This window comes from Colias philodice, chromosome 12 (assembly GCF_061535455.1).
Source record: "Colias philodice isolate Cphi_HAF_F1 chromosome 12, ilColPhil1 Martin Lab GWU primary, whole genome shotgun sequence".
Classification (NCBI taxonomy): Eukaryota; Metazoa; Arthropoda; class Insecta; order Lepidoptera; family Pieridae; genus Colias; species Colias philodice.
Genome location: NC_143097.1, coordinates 6,332,736 through 6,354,210, shown reverse-complemented (window position 1 = coordinate 6,354,210; position 21,475 = coordinate 6,332,736). Strand labels below are relative to the sequence as shown.

Sequence of the window (21,475 nt, the reverse complement as noted above, 5' to 3'; positions counted from 1 at the left end):
CTCTTCACAGAATGTCTAGTTTTTATAATACCTATATGAATGATCTTGATATGTTTTCTTGTTCCTCTTCGTCTTACAAAATGAATGTAAAAAAAATGCTATTGAACATGTAAGAATGTTAATATGTAAAGATTTTGCAAATACGTAGACCTATTTACCTCCGTCTTTATGTACCTACGCATGAAAATATTAATCAACGATTGTCTTTTGTGGTTTTTTCCAGGCATTTTCGTGTATTTTTAGTTAATAAGATTTTTTTTTTGTTTTATATCTTATCTCTGTCTCTGTCTCTGTATGTTTTCCAATAAAGAAAATAAAATAAAAAATATTTTGAGAACATTGCAGCTGTTTTGCGTTATCCTTTGTTTCCTATATAAGTTTTAATATATACTAGACTGTGCTTCTGCTCTGCTCGTATGGGCTAGTATAGGTAGATGGCTAGTAAGATTTTTTCTTGTTTTAAGTTGAGAATGATATGGAGAACTATACTAAAATATAAGTTGGTCGGGGGAAGAATTAAACAAAAACAGGGTTAGTTAACAATAGTTCCACACAAATTCAAATGTCAACAGGAGAATGAAGATAAACCTCAGAGATCAGCAGTGCAAAAACGCAATCGTATAGAATATTTTGAGAAACTATTACTTAAATAAAGATGAAACTTTGGCATGACTGTTATTTTATTAAACGAATAATAATTACTATTATTGGACTATTAACGAAATTCGCGGACGAAAACCCATCAAAATACTGCGCAAGCTATAACACCTACTACAGCGCTGCCGACATGATACTAAGCGTTGTGACGTGACGTCACAAGCGGTCACGTGACTATTAGCGGGACTCGATATTTTCGAAACTTTGAATGCGTATAAAATCAAAACTACTTGGTATTTTTGAATACGACAAAAACTAGTGTATTTGTATACATACAGGCTTTACTGAGACACAATTTCAAGGGATTTGGCATACCTAGTAACATTCTTCATTCTAGTTCCTACACATACAATAAGCATACAATACACATGATTAATCTGTGAAGATGTGTCAAAGAGATGACAGAAAGATCAAAGAATTGACACAAAACTGTTTTGAATGTTTATTTGGGAATTGGAATATTCAAGACATTCGACATTTTAACATTTAATTGGACTAGAAATAAACGAGAATCTAGTAAAGCACCGGATAAGTAGATGGTTGTTTTTAAGTATAGCAGATAAAAATGAATAAGAACTATGAACGTTGTTCTCACTGTAACCGACGTAAATGGCTTACAACAGGTTGTCTTCGAAAGTGGTTAAAGCCTATGGAATGTAAACATTTACCAAGAACTATTGACAATAAATGTGATTTTAATGATACAGATATTGTGAATTGTGTATTTTTATCTGATCGCAAGTCTCCTGTTAACACTAACAAGTTTGTTAAGTTTTGGAAAAATAAACTTTTCATTACTGGCAGTGTAAGATCATTACAACGTTACTTTGGGAACAAGAATAATGGAAATGATTATCTGTGCAATAGCTACAACACACCTGTTGAAGCATCTACTTCAGGAGAAAGGTTAATGTTATCTGCTAAGACTGAACAAAAGAAGGATATTGAATTCAATAAGCAAATGTTGAAATGTCAACACTCAGATGACCATTCTGTACTTCGAGGACATCATCAGCATGTTTCTGTAGAGAGCTGTGCTATTTACTGTCAATTATCTAAGTGAGTATATTTTCTGTACTGATTTCTGAATCTTATAGCTAGCACTGTGATAATATAATGTGGTGATTTCTAATTTTAGACATGGATGGTACTGGGGTGGTATTACTTCAAGTGAAGCAGAGGAGCTTTTAGCTGGACAGCATGATAATGTGTTTCTAGTCAGAGATTCCTATGACTCACGCCACATATTATGTGTATCGTTCCGATGTGTAGGCAGAACATTGCATGCTCGTCTTCGCCATGCAGATGGTTTATTTTCTCTCAATAATGAAACATTTGTACCGGCCAGTAGAATATCCGAGCATTGTGCCACTGTTGATGTGAAATCAAACTTATTTGAAATGCCTGTAAAGCTGGCACGGCCTTTGAACAGGTAAATGTATATTAATAATTACTTTTTTTTTATTTATTAATTTTAAAAAACTTTTTTTGATGTTTATTAATAAGTCTTGCCTGCTTTGGCTAGTAAAATTGCCTTCAAAAAAAATTTCCTACAAAAATTGCATACAAATTCTTTTTCTTCTTTCAGGTTTGCAAAATTGGACTCACTACAAAAGATATGCAGATTTGTTATAAGACAAACAGTTTCAGAAAAGTTATGGAGTAAGTTGCCATTACCTCCGAACCTTATATCTTATGTGTCAATAGGCAGTGACTATATTGCTCCCACATAATCATTATATAGCTGAATGCCTGTGCCTTACTACTAGGATGTGTATCAGTCATAGGACGATTTGAAAGAGTAAAAGTATATTTTGTGAGCATTAATTCACAACTTTAATTGTATCTTTTGTGTATTGTAACCATATCAATTTAAATTTTTCTTAAGCATTCACAATCGGATGTGTATTGAATTTGTTTGGTTTATTAATGTCTTGGGACAATTTTTCAACATCTTTTCGAAAAAATATTTATATATTGTGTTCCCTTTGAGTTTATCAATTGCATGATTATGGGAAACCATATGTGGAAGTGAGTGTGTGAATTAAAAGTTTATCCATTAAGAAATACACTTTACTATCAATTAATGTTATGTGAATCAATGCTATCAAATTTAATATCATACTGACTATCATTATAATATATTTGAATTAAATTTGTATTCTTTTATAGTTGTGTGATTGGTAATGGCAATGCTAGTTATATTATTTGTTAAATTTGTATTGACTTCCATATAAACAATGTTCAATGTATGTTACTCAGTCTTCAAATGTTAGTTGTTTAATGTGTACCTTAAAAATGTATATGTATTTTCAAAACTCAGGATGGTGTTTGCTCAAATTGAAAATCAAACAAAGAGTTAAATAAAATAAATTTATATTGAGTAATCTGCAAATTAAAAATACTGTAGTCCTTTTCTAGAATCTAAGTGAAAGCAAAACCATTAAATTATTTGAGTGTATTGATGCCCAACATGTTTTTGGCCTGAAAAAGAAGAAAACAACCATGTCAATGTGTTCATATACTAATAATTGTTACCTACATAAAATTGAAGATTTTTATAAATATATTTCTTTATAATAATTATACTGAAACTTATTATTTTAATATCTTTTTTTTTCGGAAATTTACTTAATTAACAAAACATTATACCGTGACAAAGGCAGCAGTTAAGGATTGTGGAGCTACTGCAACTGGATTCATATTAAGTGCAGTTTGAATTAATTCAGCATCCCTTATTCTTGACTTCACAAAGTTCCTTGTTGCATTATTCCCTTCACTGCTATCAGTGAGATAAAATAATTCTGACGCCTTATAAATACCAGCCAAACCAACTCTTCTTATGTACCAATTGAACTAAAAACAATTAAGATAATGAGCATTTTAGTCAGCTATTTTTATAAAAATTTCAATGAAACTCCGTGTATAAATGCTCACATCTACACTTCGATCCCCTGTGTGATAGCAGATATCATCTACTAAAGAAAGCAAAGTTGCTAAACAGTTTGGAACATTATTAGGTAATGTTTGGATTGCCATAGCCTTTGGCCAAGTTGCTCTGAAATGAATAATATCAGTTAATTTCACTATACATATTATAGTTATTACACATATAAAAAAGTTTTAAGAATGAATATTAAGATTTACTTGTAAGGCTCAAGCATTAACAGCCTAGCCATAATTGCATTTTCAACTTTCTGTGCTGGTATCTTCGAGTCTTTGAGATCTTCTTTAGGCCACTGAAAAATTGAAATGAATTAATTCTTTTAATTTTACTGCTTAACATTTTCAGCAAAAATATACTTACAGTTTTCATTTGCTCCACAAGTTGTTCATTGCATTTAATATTAAAATAATGGACAAGATCTCCACCTCCATTAGGGAATAGTCCATGAGTTATACCTGGATACCCAACCGCTTCTGCACCTTGAGCCAGAGATTCAACAGACCAGCCAGTTTTTGTTACAAATTCTAATGCTTTAGCTAGAATTTTGTTCTTTATATCATCTTCATATTGATTTTCATCATGATCCACCCTTGTAACTGGTATAACTTTGTCTTTACTTTCAGAGACTTGGCAATAATGCCTTATAATATTTTGTGTTTTGTTTATTGGAGCAATAATCATTGGTTTCAAGCATCTACGGCCATTCCTTAGGGCTGTTAAAAGAATACATAAAATATCCTTTATAATAAGTTATTGTTACAAAACTTGCAATATCAGTGTAATTTTGATAAATTAAAAATATATATATTGGATGAGTAAGGAAAAAAACAAACAATAACACAAATTTCAATAATTTATTTTTATTTATGCATAAAAATCAATTTTGTTTAATATCTAATTGTTTACTTGTGCCTTATTTATATTTACACACTCAGATAAACGACCAACAAGACCCTCAATTAAATGAAAAGCATTGAGTGCAGAGTGAATGATCTCTTTCTTATTCTTTGTGGGAATCTTGTCCAGCATATTTCCTCCAACGTTAATAGATATTTTGTCCTCCTTACTAGAGATGCCTTTTGATTCTTCTAATTCTTTTAACTTCATTTCATAATGAGCTTTAGACATATTAAGGCCTGTTCGTAATTTGTCCAAGTAATCAGTTTCAATAACAGGAAAACATTCTCGAATTCCTGTTTTATTTTCGACATCTTTCAATGCCAAATATCTTAAGAAATTTAATGCTGTTATTATCTGGTCTGCTAATTCTACAAGGTCAGATTCAACTCCATGTGGCAGATAACAAATTTTCTTGACCATGTTAAGAAATTGCGCTCCACTGAAGCATTCTGGTAAGTCTGACTCTTTAAATGCTTCATCCAATGAGTTTTTGTATTGTGTTATAGCATATCCTATCATACCTGAATGATTGGCTACATCTATAATATATTTGATAAGTATTATTCTACCTTTGTAATCAAATTTGTTTATATGCATGCCTATCAATTTCACAGAATTCTTTCGGACTGTTTCATAACTTGAATATATTGATAAATTCATAAGACTTTTACATAAATCATAATGTATAGATAAATTAAGAAATGTGTGTGATGTTTTATTGTCATAAAGACTGAGTATGTTGTTACATAATGCCAGGCCTTTTATTTGAGGGCCATACTCTGCAAATTGTAAAAAGTGATTAACACTTATTAGTACACTATGAACTATATACTCAGGTGATAAAACTTGGGGGACTGCATAACCTGGAACCTCAAAATCACCAGAAAATGTAAGATAGAATAGTCCTGATAATGTTGTAACATTAATTTTTTCTTTGTGCTCATATGGATGTACATCATCATCATTATCAGATGTTATCTTTTTTGGATTAGCACTTTGACTTTCTTTGTAAGCCTTTTCGAGATATGGTATAAATTTTAAAACATTTTTTACAAGTGTGCATACATCTTTAAGAATTGTTTCACAACATTTTCGAAATTGGCCATTTATACCAGATTCAGGATCTAAATCCATATAAATCAATGGCTTCCCAAAGAGACTAATGAGGAAGGCAGCAATGATGAAAACAGTTTTATTATTACAATCATTTTTAGTTAACTCTTCAACAAAGGGTTGGTAGAAGGATGGTAAAAGTGAGTACACATGTATTATTCTTCTAACATTAGTGTCACTGTCCATCAACAACCTCTCTTTTCCTTCTAATTGGTGTTCAGGAATTGGTATAGCTTCTATGTATGTACTTATAGAGTTAAGACACCATTCTAAAGATCTTCCTCTTTTCACTGACAATTTTTTGAGTAATTTTTGCAGAGGATTCAATATAATACTAAATTGTGCATCATTTTTGGCAACTTCAATTTGTTCAATAAATTCAAGCAAAGCCTCTTCAGGTGTTGCCTTTTCTATGATAACTGAGAGTAGTTCTTCACAAGCACCATAGAGAGATGGTTTTAAGGTGATAGTATCATTTTGAACTTTACTAACTACAATAGATATTAAGTCCCAGCAGTTATCTTTAAAACTTTCTGCATATTTTTTTTCATTTGGTATGCCCAAAGCTTCTTTATATTTTCCAGAATCCAACAAAGATGAAACAAGATCCACAACATCACTCTTTTGCTCCATGATGTAATTAAAAAAGAGTTCTATTCCAAACTGAACTCTGAAATTAATTACCTATATTGTATTGTTTCATTTGATTTTATTGCATAAAATATGATATTAATAGAAACCTTAAATATTATAATATATAATTTTAATTAGTTAAGTAGTAATACATAATAATATATTCCCAATTCATTTAAAATGTTATACAAAATAATAATTAATTATAATGGAATTAAAAGTTTTTTTATTACAATTATAATAATAAATACTTAAATAAATCATATAAAAAATATAGTGATGAAATGTGTACATAATATGTATGATTTCAATTATCAAAGACAAAGAGAAGCAGAAAAATCAATAATATTGAGTCACTGTGACCTAAATACTATGTAAGGTCGATGTTTTAAGCTAAATGTTAAAAATACATGTATGTTGGGTGAGTGGCTTGGCATAAAGAGAAAAACAAATAAGGTTAATTTACTCACAGCAAAAAAGTCTTGGCAATTTACTCATGTTCATTTCAAGAATTTCCCGGGGTTTTAACACTTTTTACATAAACTATGTTTTCAGTATGTTGTATTTTTTACTTAACCTTACAGTCAAAAGTGCTGTTTGTATAATATATTAACCTTTTCTTTTACAAAATAATGAAATGAACACAGAGCAAGTAATGAAATGAATTGTGTGATGAATTTTTGCCGCTTGTCAGACGTTTTACAGTGACTAGTGAGTGAACTGGCACTTGGCAGTTGGCAGGTGACAAGTGGCAACTGGCAACCAGTGGTTGCCAACCACAGAGCAAGTAATAATAAGTGATTCTTTCACATTCTTCTAGTGACAACTGAAAGTTGTGGTCTTAAGTGGTGGTGGCTTGGTGGTGGTGGCAGAACTCAATACTCATTATGAAAAACTTGGATTTTCATATTTGTGCGACCGGATTTTTTAAAGATTGTTTTGCAATCAAAAATCAGTAATTTCCATTATAAATAGCTCGACCCAATAAGAAGGGACTCCGGAATTCTATTCAATTTCCTTCATGTCCATGTCCATGTCAGTCATGTTCTTGTGCTTGATCATGTTCATCACAGAGCAAGTTTATTTATGTTCATGTAGTCCATTGAATAAAAAGTTCTAGAGTGCGTGAGTTAGTAACGTAAGATGTTTCTTCGGAAACATGTCAAGAGTCCCTAGGTAATAAACATACTAAAACCCCGGGACACTAGGAGGAGCCCCGGAGTGGGGGGAGTGGGGGAAAGGGTCCATTTTTTCATTTTTCGCTTAAATCTCAAAAACGGTACATGTTAGAGAAAAACTTTCAAGGAAAAGTTGAAAGGCCATAAAATTATCTACAAGTTGTACCTTAATTATTTTTTCCTATATCCTACCGTTTCTGAGTTACACGCAGTAAAAAATTATTTTGGCTCATCAATCGATCAAAAAATATTTCTTTCTTCCAAAAAACTCAAATGTGCAACTTGTGACCGGTACTGATAGATTGCTCTTAATTAGGTCTATAATTGGTAAAATAAACACATTCCTCCATGGAAGCCTTTAGGTGGAATCGATTGTCAAAATATTATATTAGGGTAGTTTGAGTTACTGAACTTGATCTTTTTATTTTTTTCTTCCAAAAAACTCAAAAGTGCAACTTGTGACCGGTACAGATAGATTGCTCATAATTAGGTCTATCATTGATAAAAATACCAGATTCCACCACGGAGGCGTTTACGGGGAATTGAATTTTATTAGGGTAGTTACGATACTTGAACTTTTTATTTTTTTTCTTCCAAAAAACTCAAAAGTGCAACTTGTGACCAGTACAGATAGATTGCTCTTAATTAGGTCTTTAATTGGTAAAATAAACACATTCCTCCATGGAAGCCTTTAGGAGGAATCGATTGCCAAAATATTATATTAGGGTAGTTTGAGTTACTGAACTTGATCTTTTTATTTTTTTCTTCCAAAAAACTCAAAAGTGCAACTTGTGACCGGTACAGATAGATTGCTCTTAATTAGGTCTATAATTGGTAAAATAAACACATTCCTCCATGGAAGCCTTTAGGAGGAATCGATTGTCAAAATATTATATTAGGGTAGTTTGATTTACTGAACTTGATCTTTTTATTTTTTTCTTCCAAAAAACTCAAAAGTGCAACTTGTGACCGGTACAGATAGATTGCTCATAATTAGGTCTATCAATGATAAAAATACCAGATTCCTCCACGGAGGCGTTTACGGGGAATTGAATTTTATTAGGGTAGTTACGATACTTGAACTTTTTATTTTTTTTCTTCCAAAAAACTCAAAAGTGCAACTTGTGACCGGTACAGATAGATTGCTCATAATTAGGTCTATCATTGATAAAAATACCAGATTCCACCATGGAGGCGTTTACGGGGAATTGAATTTTATTAGGGTAGTTACGGTACTTGAACTTTTTATTTTTTTTCTTCCAAAAAACTCAAAAGTGCAACTTGTGACCGGTACAGATAGATTGCTCATAATTAGGTCTATCATTGATAAAAATACCAAATTCCACCATGGAGGCGTTTAGGAGGAATTGAATCTTATTAGGGTGGTTACGATAATTGAATTTTTCACCTTTCATGGGATGTAGCTCGAAAACGGCTGCGAATAGAAAAAAATTATTGAGGTACAACTTGTAGATAATTTTATGGCCTTTCAACTTTTCCTTGAAAGTTTTTCTCTAACATGTACCGTTTTTGAGATTTAAGCGAAAAATGAAAAAATGGACCCTTTCCCCCACTCCCCCCACTCCGGGGCTCCTCCTAGTGTCCCGGGGTTTTAGTATATTTATTACCTAGGGACTCTTGACATGTTTCCGAAGAAACATCTTACGTTACTAACTCACGCACTCTAGACCCCCCTTGGAGGGACTCATTCAATGGACTAATGTTCATGTCAGTACACCACAACTGACACATACTATGACTAGGAAAAATCACACTTGTCAGTTGTCACTTGTGACTTGTGAGACGTCAGTCGTAACCTGTTTTATTGAAAAATGATAGGCGGCTTAGAAATTCTGCCTTTTCTATTTTGTATTACATTTTAGATTATTGTAGGAAATGTATTATAAACGATACAAGAATTCATTATTATTTAAGGCACATTCCATAATTTTTAGGCGCTAAATTTTAATATTGTCATGCTATACACTATTCCTGAAGCAGTTAGTAAGTAGTACTTATAACACCCATTAAACATTTTCATAATCAAACCATGGCTACTAAACACAAAAACATCTTTACGCGGTCCAAACCGTTAATGAATATATATAGTGCGGTTGACAATCAAGGGAAAGAGGTAAATTGTTACCGAACTTTATATTTATTATTCTAATTTATGTTTCATTGACATAGTTTACGTATTTTTCAATTAAAGGTTGAAGTACGTGAAGATGCAGAACAGTTAGTAAAATGGCATGAAATATCAGATGCACTTGTTGCAGCTGGTTACTATAGAGCTCAGCTGCAAGGCCTATCAGCTTTCGATAAAATTGTTGGTGGTCTTACTTGGTGCATTGAATTATGCGATATTGACATAGATATAAACCTGTTGTTTGAGGAGAACCTGACCATTGGTAAAAAAATGTAATAATCTCCATTGATTAATATTAACACTTGTTTTAAATATTTTTGTAAATATTCATTATTAATTAATATTTGCTTTTTCCAGAGCATTAACAGAAAAAATAGTAAAAGTACTACCTACTATGAAGTGTCCATACATTATAGAACCTCATCAAATACAAGGTTTAGATTTCATAAATATATATCCATTGGTGCAGTGGTTGATTAAATATTCAAGCGAATTTCGGGAAGCTAAGGAAGATGAACTTCGTAAGTTTGCAGTCATGCAGTATGAAAAGGAACACATATTTGAATCAGATAGAGCACTTTACTTACAAAAAGAAAAATTATTAAGAAACATTTCAATTGTACAGGTAATTAAATAATGCAATATTCATGGAGATGCATGTTTCTACCAATTGAAATAAGTTATTGGTGATTATTTGTAAATGTTTTCAGAATTTATATAAGCCATGTAGGGTTCGTAAAAGAAAAGGTGGTTTGTCTTCCAATGAACTAGAACAGGTAAATGCAGTACTGTCTGAATATGATCAGCGTGTCTTAATGCATATATCTAATAGTAAAAATGATTCACAGCCTGATGAAGGATTAGAAATATTGGTAAGTGATCAACATGATTTATCAAATACCTAAGAGCTATTTTTGTTTGTCTCCATTTTTCATTATTTTTGCAGCTTGAAATTTATCAAGTACAAGTTATTTTATCCATTCTTTCCGCTAGTTTTATATCTCAATTTGTGTAATTGTTAACACAGAAATACAAAATACAAATAACAAAATCATGTCCTAAAACCCATGTTCCCACAAATCCATCCTCTAGGGAAGAAATACTAAAAAGGCAGGATGTATTCTAGAAGGCATACAAGAATCTGGTTTCATTATCTACATTATTACATGCATATCACTTCATCTGTGTATGTAATTGCATCTAATTGCAGTTAGCCTATTAGAAAAAAACATAAGTATTGACTGTTTTATTAAATGTGTGTTTCAGTATGACTATGAGAAAACTCTTGCTGATCCATCTGAAATCACAACAGAGGTAATTTTTGCATTTGCAACTAAATTTACAAATAAAGCCAAATTTTTATCAAATATGCTCATTTATTTATTTCAGACCAACAAGTTTGTTGATGAAAGCAATGAAAAGGACAATGGAGATAGCAAAATACATTATGTTGTTTTACAATCAGAGCTGACTGGTGATATTCCAAAGGAGTTAGAAGAAAGTGAAAAGTTAAAATACTCAGAAGATATAGAGCAATTAGGCAACGTCATTAACACAATGGAGAGTGAGGTGGATGCTGTACGGAAGGAACACGAGGAAAGAATGGACAAAGCTAAGAAAAAATACACCAATGTAGTCAATAAGTTGCAGAAAATTACAAGTAAACTAACGAAAACTGATGATTACAGGTAATTGTTGTTTAATAACCCAATGATTTATTCTTTGCAAGTAAAACTATCTTTTTATTATTTAAAACCGTCAAAAGCTTGATATTAAACATTTGTTTTTATAATTAATCTTAATCTTGTCATGTTGCAGTGATAAAAAGGTGAAAGAGTACTACAAGTCATTGAAAGACCTTGCCAGAGAACGAAATGAGTTATTAAAGGTTATTCATCAAAGGGAGCTTGAACACAAGAAACTAAATGAAGAACTAAGGTAATATAATAATCCTTTTAGGTAATTATTCAGACTTAAATAGTGTTAATCTTGTGTAAATATATTTTACATTAACATTCATACAAATAGACTTCCAAAGACATGTTCCTACATTGTATTTTCAGACAACAATATCCCTACTTAATATTATTATAAATGCGAAAGTAACTCTGTCTGTCTGTCTGTTACGCTTTCCCGCTTAAACAATTTTGATGATTTGAAACTCTCAACCGATTTTGATGAAATTTGGGACAGACAATCTTAAGACCCTGAGAAAGAACATAGGCTACCTTTTATTGCGAAATATGTACCACGGGCCAAGCCTGTGCGGACCGCTAGTAGTATAATATATTTAATAGTTTGCTTAATATATCTTTATCTGTAGTTTAAATCTATTTTATGGTACATAGAACTGCTCAAGAGCCTACAGCTGTTGTTGAAGAGGAACCATTGACGCCCGCCGAGCTGAAAGAATTTAACGACAGAGAGAAGAAATTAAAAGACTTTATAAGTAAAATTAGATCTGAACTGGGACATCTCAATCGTCAAGTGTTGAGATACACGGTAGCCATTGATGAGGTTCCAGGGACTGCAGAACTATTGCAATACGAGAAACGTTTTGTTGAATTATATAATCAAGGTCAGTTTATATCAAAACAATAATAAAAATAATCAGGGAGTGAAATAATATATATTTTGTAATTTTAATATAATTGCGTTTTTTCAGTTGCGTCAAAACACAAAGAAACAAAGCAGTATTATATATTTTACAATACACTTTACGAAGTTAAGCTTTATACCTCGAAAGAATTGAGTTTGCTTAATTCTATTTTGGATAATTATGACGAGTGAGTAATATTAGAATAATTGTCAATATTATTAATTTTAAAAGCTTATTTGTTACAATCAATTTTACGTATTTTTAACGTATACAGGGTAATGTCATCTCCAAGAAAACGAGAGGAATTTATGACGCAGTTTGAGTCTATCGTTGATTGGGTGAATAAAACTGTACGGAAAGTTGAGGAGAAGTATAAAAATGAGAAAGAACAAAAGGCAGCTCTTCATACAGAATATTGCAGGCTAATGGATGTACAGAGACAATATGCGGCTGCCCTGAAAAAACTCGCCTCTGAAAGACATAGAATCGGCTCAGAAGAACACTGAAGAATTTATCACAACTTTTATTTAATGTGCAATGATAAAATATATTTGTTTATAGTATTTTAGCGTGCTGTCAATCTAACAAGTTCATTTTTTTGTCATCTAGTCATTTAACATTGCCGTAGTAAAATGAGGGCTTTTCAAATATATATGGGATCCGTGTCTGGAATAGAGATTTACCGTCATATCCTCCAACATTGCCCGCTTTTCACAGTGTTTTGATCATATACAAGAAAAAACAAAATATGGACAGAATTGATGCTGTTATTTGAGTAGGGAATTGAATTTAGAATGAATAGATATACTTGAAATAATCATATTCTTAATAGTTTCTCTAAAAATAAGGAAGAAAGAGGTGGGCGAAGTAAGGTGGAAAAGTATACAACTTTGCCCACCTTTAATATTTCAGCCATTTTAAGACTTACGTAGCTGTTTTTAAGAGACAAAGTACAAGACAAGGCAAAGATGCCGAATCTCTTACAAAAAATGATCCAAAATAAGTAGATCTTCATTAAATTGTATGGGCAAAGTTAGGTGTAATTTTCTCACAATCTTCATACAAAAATCTTTAGGGTTTAGGGTTGTCACAAAAAAATCAACTAGGTAAAGGATGAAAAAATTAAGTTTAATAAAATATGTAGGTGGGTAACAAGTAATAGGTAGGTACACATGCAATAATATTGCGTTCGTACTGTTTCTAGGTATATCTTTAAAATGACACTGAAATTATGAATATTTATGTACCTATACGTAACTTCTACTAAACATTTAAAAAGTACCTAGGTAGGCATACATACTCGTACAATCCTACCTAGGTACCTAAAAGAAAAAACATGCTGTGTACCTAATTTATACCTAAAAAAAATTACCTTGCTACCTATTTGAGAAGTCTGTTAAAAATGTGTCAGCCCTAGCACCTCAAAACGATTGGGCAATGTTGGGATAGGTCACACTACGTTTATTAACCTAACATTGCCCAGCGACAAAACTCCTATAATACTACGTATTTTTGCTTGGAAATAACAAATAACCTCCTTTTTTATATTCTAGTTTAATAAATAATAAGATATATCCACGTATTCTAATTGATTCCCAGTGATCAGAGACAAGTTTTTTTAGAAAAATTTGGCACCACCAAAACACCTCCTTCTTTGTCGACATGTAGCAGCAGACTGATTGACGTTATACATGTGATATCTAATCAGTGTTACGAGAAAAGACTTTAATTTTCTACCACAAAACAAAACAAGTCTTAAATGTCATGCTACTCCACATAAACACTCGGGAAAGTTAAAATTTCTATTTGGGCAAAGATAGGCTGGAAAGGCAATGTTGGAGGATATGACGGTACCTCACCTGTCAGGTCGATTTATAAACGTTTAAGTAAATAGAACTTGTTGTAATTTTTGAAAGTTTTTATAGAAGTTGTGGCTTTAACAGAGTTAAAAAAATAAGGATTTTGAAAATCCATTTCAGTATTTCTTTAATGATAGATTTTGAGCTATTAACTTCCCGTATTTGAAATTTGTCTGTTTTTAGTTTTCTTCATATTGTTCAAGTTTTCATTTACGTTGAGAGTCAAACTTCGTTAAATACGTTATTTAAAATATACAACGAATTATACGTACGTAACGTTTTGTATATTTCGTAATCGTAGTTGAAAACGTATTTTTTTAGGAACTTGTAATAATTAACGATCTTGAAAGAACTTAACGAAAATTAATACGTTTATCCATTCTACTTGCTTCTTTTAGTACGAATCTTTATTTTTCTCACCAATATTAAATAATATTATAAGTATATCTCCCGCCGTAAGATTGCAAAATCTCTGCAAATTTTGAGAGCCAGGGAGAAAACTGTCCACAATTATTTTACGGTAATACCTATATCAGTCTTACTTCAATAAAGTAATCTTTATTAAAGAATATAATATGATGGCAATTGTCAATGGTATATTGTAAGGATATAAAGTTCGTATTTATTAATTTTATTTAAATACAAATACTTGATATGTGATTGCACTTTGTTATTGTTCTCATATGGTAGTTAAATAAAAAAAGGTTAGGTATATTATTTATACATTCCTGTTAATTTTGTTAATTATTCTCAATCTATGTAATTTAGATTTCAATTATGTATTATATAGAGGTAATCGATAAATATCGAAAGTAGGTAACTTAAAAAATACTTATTAATCATCTAGTAGGTACCTATAGACGATCGATATATATCAACCATACTCTTATCTATTACCTACTCACTTATAAGCGCATCTACGTTCGTTTATTTCTTGTTTACTTTACTTTTAATTTGGTTCCTTCATATTACATTAAATTTAAACAACTACAATAAATTCTAATAAAAAAACATATGGAACAAAATGACCCAATGTAATATCAAGACTGATTGATGTTTTTTGTATTTGTGTTCACTTTTTAAACGAATAAAAATACAGTTTCTATTAATATAATATTTTTATTTAAAAATATAATACTGCTTACACAGAATAATATTTCTAAGTTCTAACTGATAAAACAAAATAACCTAATACCGAGATTACCATGATTAGGGTGCACTCACACACATCAGTCACCGTCACGGCACGTCACCGGACAGGATTAAAAAAAAATATGTATCAATAGTTCTAGTATGACTCTGTTCCCACACGACAGTCGCCGGCACGAAATCTATCAGTGACGTCACCGGTCAGGCACGTCAAATAATCTTTCCATACATGTATCATACTTTTATCCCCACTCACCCGGTGCCGTCACGTCTCAGTTCAGTCAGCGTCGTGCTACCGTCAATAATTGCTACATGTTCTCTAGCGTGACACACGTCTAATCACTGACTAACCTGATGTATGTGTTCAATGATTCAGTCAAACCGGCGACGTGACTGACGGACAACATGACGGTGACTGGTGTTTGTGGATACGTACACAAACCGTCACCGATCAGTCATCGGTGACTTGACGGTGACTGATGTGTGTGAGTGCACCCTTAATCGAAGAACTAATTTCTCGTTTAATTTCTATTTTTACGATGCCCTAATCGCCCTTGTATTATATTATTAGTTTACTCTTTGCTTGAACATCGTTTTACTACATTACACTCGCATTGAAAAAATAAGGCTCGGTGCAGACAATACTGTAACTGATACGTCGAGTGCCTTACGATTTTGAATTTAATGCGATTTCTGTTTCTTTAGTAAAATTTATAAGAGTAACATGGATCATCTCATTACTAGCTCATCTATGTTCATTTAGTTAGTACTTACATTTATTTTAAAATACAAAATCTCACTATACATTAATTCGGTTATTCTGTAAACCTAGGTTCTGCAAGACAATGTGTGGTTACCTTTTTTATAACTGTACGACATTACTATGCGAATGAGGTTTATGTGAGCTGCTAGTTGTCGAATGACTATGCGAATGTGAACCGCTAGTCGTAGAGTGGCCATGAGAATGTGAGTTGGGGCTACTCTTCTTATACATTGTGAAGGAGATGAGTTCCCGATTGGCGTTGGTCATAGCCATCGCGTGTGAAACCACGTCGTAACCAAGAAGACCATGAATCCGATTAACAACGACGAGCGTTATGCCTTTTTGCGTTACCCGGACTGTTCTTTCCAAATCCGATGTTGTCGCAATGGACATCCCAAATGATGAATTGAGCTCCTGAAAATTTAATTGTTAAATATTATATAAAAATTCAAGCATACATTTTTGAACAATGAAATCTCAGGGTTATGTAATTTATGCTTATCTGTAATAACTGAATCACTACATAACACGTATGTTGCAACTTGGCACTTGCAATGGTGGCTCTATTGTATAATGTTGCAATAGCCACCTATCTATAGCTAAACATCAGTGCCTACAATTATTTTAAATTCGCATTAAAATACGTAAGTTAGGCGTTACTGATAAGTGATAACAAAAGGCGATACCATTCATTTATAAATTATAATGAACCATAAAATGTAAACACCATTGTTTTGGTAGTGCCAATGAGGCACGCCCGTGGCACGCCCAATGTAGTTCCTTGAATTTCAACTACCTATTTAGTATGTAGTATTGAAGTACCTATCATATTGATATTTTTATGTTAAACTGTCAAAACAAAATCTTAGGAAACGGCATTGTGGTAAACATGATAGGTAAGTAGATAAAAAAAATATTTCTTACTCTTACTAAGACTGCTCTTTCATCCTTTTTCAGTCCGTATACTGTCGCTCCTTCGTCCTTGGATAATTGTGGTGCACTGATACCACCCATTACCATGATGTACGGCATTTTTTCAAGCTTAGTTAACACTTTATACTCGCTTAAATCACGTTAATTAGTCTAATCACAAATAAGATATCACCGACAATTGCAAGAGTTCATTGCAACTATTCGGCTAAACTATGAATGGTCTAATAATTATTAGTAAATAATACTTATAAGGCTGTGCGCACGCGGCGGCTACGTAGCCGCGAGTCGCGACTCAACAGGTCTGCCGTGATAACTAAGAATGCAGTAATCGCAAAATGGCGGTTTTGAGATAAACGCGGGAAAGACATTTTTACATATTTGAGGAGGATGTTTATATTTTATAGCCCTTGAAATCTATCAATAAAATTGGAAAAAATACAAGCTTTACAAAGATAATTATCTTATATTTCATAAATTAGTATATCCATTAATAATGCGTATTATTGCGTTTAGGTTTAGCATCAGGCCATGTGAAAATCACATGATACTAAGTCTAAATACAGTACTTGCGCTCATTACTGCATTATGTTCTAGCGCATGTTGATTACTGCGTTATTGTTTAGTATTTAATACAGGTTTTTAATGTCCGGGGCTAAGTAGATGTACACATAATATCTTCTCACTTTTACACAGATTAAAAAAAAATGCTCTACGGTTGAAACCTACTGCGGGGATATCAAAATTAAACAATTTGTAGAAGAAAATTAAGTCTTATTAAGACAACATTTATTTTAACGTCAGTTAAACTGACATATATACAGGGTGTAATCGTTAAGTGTGCACAGGCGATTATTCCGTAACTATTACAGATATCAAAAAACTATTAACTGATATTGAAAGTACTTAACCTAATGAGTAAAATGGCCATAATAAATTTTAAATTTTTAAAAATAAAACGAGAAATATCCAAATTACTATATAATAATAATATAGTGCCTGGGGGTCTTCACCTCGGATTAGAGTTATAGTGAATGAATTATTATGATCGATGTGGGATATTGTTTTTTAAACTATAAATTGCAATGTTTACCCAATTTTTTTTGTGCACTCCATTGTTTCATTGTTTAAACAAATTATTGTGAAAAATTCATGTTTGACCATAGAGGGTGTCCCAAGAAGTAGTGATATACTGAAGCTGGGAGGTAGAGGACATGAAGGGCTATCCGAATCACCCCCATGTATATTATGCGATTTTTCGTATTTTCGGAGTTATGATGTTTTTTTCAAATTTTCACCTATCGCCGAGTACGTAGAGATTTTGATTTATGGTGACGTGAATTATGGTGGTAAATGCTTGATTTTTTTTGTGTGCTAAGCTGAAAGATAGGCTAATTCAGTATAGTAACATTTACTATGGTTAGATCTTCGAATGGAATAAAAAAAAGAATTTAATGCCAAAAAGACAAAATTACCCAGTATGTTCATAACTTCAAGGGCCCGTAAAAAATAAAATCACATAAAAAATATCCGTTTGGCTTTTTAAAAACTTACTCTATCTACGAGGTAGCTACCCTGAAAATTTCATTTTATTATTCATAAGACTTCAATCGAAAAATTGAAATCTGAAAGTGGTAAGTGCAAAATTTTAATGCAAACAAAATAAAACCAATTACAAGGTGTTTAATTACAATAAATTTTCAAAATGACCCCCTCTGTTGCTCACTACAAGTGCAACATCACCGGAAAAAGTTGTCTTTTAAACGTCTGAATACCCTTTTATTATTTTAATGGTTTCTTCTGCTACTCTCAATTTCCAGGTTAATTCGTCCAAATTGTGGCATTCTCTCGAGTAGACGAGGTCTTTTTAGTATCTCCATACAAAAAAATGCCGGCGTAGTCAGATTTCATACATCAACACTTCAACTTTGAATGATTCCATCACGAATTTTATAGCCGTCCAGAAAACCGATTATTATCGAGATATCCAGAAAAGGATTTCTGGTATAACCAACTTAGAGACACTTGCAGCAAAATATCATTCGGATTATTATAATTTTCTGAAAAATTCAATTCACCTCAATAATGTTGAAAAGAAAATTAATCTAAGTAGATGCAGCAATGGAGCAAATATACAAGTACCCACATAGAAGAGAATGATGATTGCCAATTTACCATACAAAAGTTGAAAAACGTCATAACTACAGAGCATATCCCGGTAGAAAAAACTATTAAAAAACGACTAATAGAACGCTTTCACGATGATATTATCATTTCAACTCAATATTTGATGTAGGCAACAATGTTGGTAATTGCAATATATTTAAATAAACAGATTTGGTACTAATATTTTTTTTTCTTTTCATTAGTCGTAATTCATTACCTTATTTTTTTAAATGTACTCAATAGAGTACGTTTAATTTATAATTAAACCGGCCGAGAAATTCTATTGTACATAGCAGTTGTGGCTCCGCTCTCCCCTCCACGTTTTTCTATCTGTTCGAGATCCCTACTGCTATTTTTATACACAGATATCTTTGAAAAATATTCCTATATGTCTACTCGAATAAAAAAAAAGAAATACTGTTTAAAGTGAAAATATATGGTCAAACGTTAATTTTTCATAATATTTTTTTTAAACAACGAAACAATGGAGTGCACAAAAAAAAATTGGGTAAACATTGTAATTTATAGTTTAAAAAACAATATCCCACATCGATCATATTAATTCATTCACTATAATTACTCTAATCCGAGGTTATACGGTTTTGAATGCTCCAGGCACTCCACTAATATGACGACGACGCACTGATTTTTTTTTTTTTTTTTTTTTTAACGTGAGGAAATTCTCATGAATACCGACTGCTTCGGGGGCAGCAGCACGGTTATGTCAGACTCCTACTGACTAAAACCTCACGGTGGCCTACTACCGCGCAAGTAAAGAGGGGATCCCGGGATCTCCGGTAGGAACGCTACGACGCACTGATTTGCTTCAACAAAACGCAGCACTGTATCGTACGGTTACGATCTCGCGAACTTTTACTACACACAAATGCAGTAATGTGGAGAACTGCGTTTTGACGTAGCAATTGATCTACAGACATTGGAATAAAATGTTACAGTAATGGCTATTACTGCACTTTATTTTAGGGTATCTTAACAAGAACTGCATTCTTTTTTAGCACATGTTTAATACGGCGCTTTTTCTTATCATTGATATAGTTTTCATGTAAGTACTGCAAAAATCGTTAGCTAAAAAACATACTTCCAGGTAACTTTTTTATGAAATTAATTTTTTTTCATGTTAATAAACCCCTTGGGATCCCATTTCTTGCAAAAAGTAAAAATCCCAAAAATGTCGATTACTGCATTCTTTGTTATCAGGGCAGAGGTTGTATAACTACATAATATTATGTGTGAGTGAGTTCTACAAATACGATGTAAACTTATAATACGTATCACATAGACATTTATTTTGAATGTGTGTGGCGCAGGTCACATCGCAGGCAGGTAAAAGAGACTATAATAGTGTGCATTGTGACGTCAATCATTTAAATGTGGTATATAAAACTATAGATACGATCACAGGATACGATACACTTGACAATCCACATGACCTTCACGGTTAGCGGTCGCGCATGGTCGCAAATCGCAATTCATAAAGGTGACAATTATTCTGGATCCTTAAGTTCATTCCCCGATATTATTCCGAAGTTAATATATATACTATAATATACTATAATATTATAAATGCGAAAGTAACTCTGTCTGTCTGTCTGTTACTCAATCACGCCTAAGCTACTGAAACTGAACCGGGAAAATGACGCAATCCCGGAAATCCCACGGGAACGCTACCTAACTATGCGGGTTTTTCTTTGACTGCGCGGGCGAAGCCGAGAGCGGAAACCTAGTTTATAATATATATTATGTATATATGTACTTTGATCACAAATTTCTCACATACCTAAGTAAATATACCTAAATAAAGTTCAAATTACTTATTTAGCCACAGAACAGCTAACAGTTTTTACTGTTCTGGGTATTTAGCATTGTGATACAGCCATGATGTTAAAAACAATATCTATAATTTTCAGAAAATGTTCAAACCTGCCTCCCCTCTTACCTACAAATCATCCTTTAGCTTTTCCACAGCACCATTTTACTGAATTCATTAGTTGCACAATTAGTTGTTTACAGTTGGTCGTTTTTGGCTCTATGTATCTAACTATGTAAGTTGACAAAAAAACAACAAAATTATTGCATACCTGTGATACAAAAAAAAATCTAGATGGAAGTCAAACCACTGTCAACTGTCTATCAAAATAAACGTAAAAATTTAAATAAAACATCTTTAATTATTTAGAAATTGCGTTGCATTTAATTGCGCGTTGTATACCAAAATGAGCCACTCCATGAGTAGTCCTCGTAATATACAGCTGGGTAATGGCTATTTATTTATAAGACACTTATAAATAACTGGGACTTAGACTTAAGTTATTGTAATAATTTTAAGAATAATTTCAATAAATAATAAATAAATAAAGAAATTAAATTACAGTAGTACGAAAGTATTAGCTTTAAAAAACTGTAAAATCGTA

The 21,475-nt window shown here is 32.2% G+C and overlaps 4 protein-coding genes across 5 annotated transcripts; 2 read left to right on the top strand and 2 right to left on the bottom strand.

The window, feature by feature from the left end:
- Nucleotides 1-1,042: 1,042 nt before the first annotated feature.
- LOC149484102 (suppressor of cytokine signaling 4-like) lies at nt 1,043-3,264 on the top strand. Its single transcript, XM_089701643.1, has 3 exons — nt 1,043-1,716; nt 1,796-2,089; nt 2,246-3,264. The coding sequence occupies exons 1-3, from the start codon at nt 1,223-1,225 to the stop codon at nt 2,388-2,390; spliced, it is 933 nt and encodes a 310-aa protein (XP_089557769.1). The 5' UTR covers nt 1,043-1,222; the 3' UTR covers nt 2,391-3,264.
- On the bottom strand, nt 3,017-7,340 carry LOC149484101 (ubiquinone biosynthesis protein COQ9, mitochondrial-like). 2 transcript variants are annotated; one of them, XM_089701642.1, is made up of 6 exons: nt 6,721-6,966; nt 3,965-4,317; nt 3,805-3,896; nt 3,595-3,715; nt 3,310-3,513; nt 3,017-3,141 (listed from the first exon to the last, which is right to left on the bottom strand). In XM_089701642.1, exons 1-6 carry the CDS (start codon nt 6,752-6,754, stop codon nt 3,106-3,108), a joined length of 840 nt encoding a protein of 279 aa, XP_089557768.1. In that variant the 5' UTR covers nt 6,755-6,966; the 3' UTR covers nt 3,017-3,105. The 2 variants fall into 2 exon arrangements, with proteins under 2 accessions (XP_089557768.1, XP_089557767.1); XM_089701641.1 differs by lacking the exons at nt 3,017-3,141; nt 3,310-3,513; nt 3,595-3,715; nt 3,805-3,896; nt 3,965-4,317 and adding an exon at nt 4,445-6,287 and having other exon boundaries at nt 6,721-7,340.
- A 1,864-nt stretch (nt 7,341-9,204) lies between these two features.
- Nucleotides 9,205-12,765, top strand: fidipidine (coiled-coil domain-containing protein 93). Its single transcript, XM_089701638.1, has 10 exons — nt 9,205-9,562; nt 9,641-9,849; nt 9,935-10,202; nt 10,288-10,449; nt 10,844-10,891; nt 10,967-11,265; nt 11,396-11,515; nt 11,926-12,155; nt 12,243-12,363; nt 12,451-12,765. Exons 1-10 carry the CDS (start codon nt 9,479-9,481, stop codon nt 12,680-12,682), a joined length of 1,773 nt encoding a protein of 590 aa, XP_089557764.1. The 5' UTR covers nt 9,205-9,478; the 3' UTR covers nt 12,683-12,765.
- Nucleotides 12,766-15,687: 2,922 nt separating this feature from the next.
- Nucleotides 15,688-17,175, bottom strand: LOC149484099 (uncharacterized). The gene is made up of 2 exons (XM_089701640.1): nt 16,872-17,175; nt 15,688-16,361 (listed from the first exon to the last, which is right to left on the bottom strand). Exons 1-2 carry the CDS (start codon nt 16,977-16,979, stop codon nt 16,047-16,049), a joined length of 423 nt encoding a protein of 140 aa, XP_089557766.1. The 5' UTR covers nt 16,980-17,175; the 3' UTR covers nt 15,688-16,046.
- Between the last annotated feature and the right edge of the window lie 4,300 nt (nt 17,176-21,475).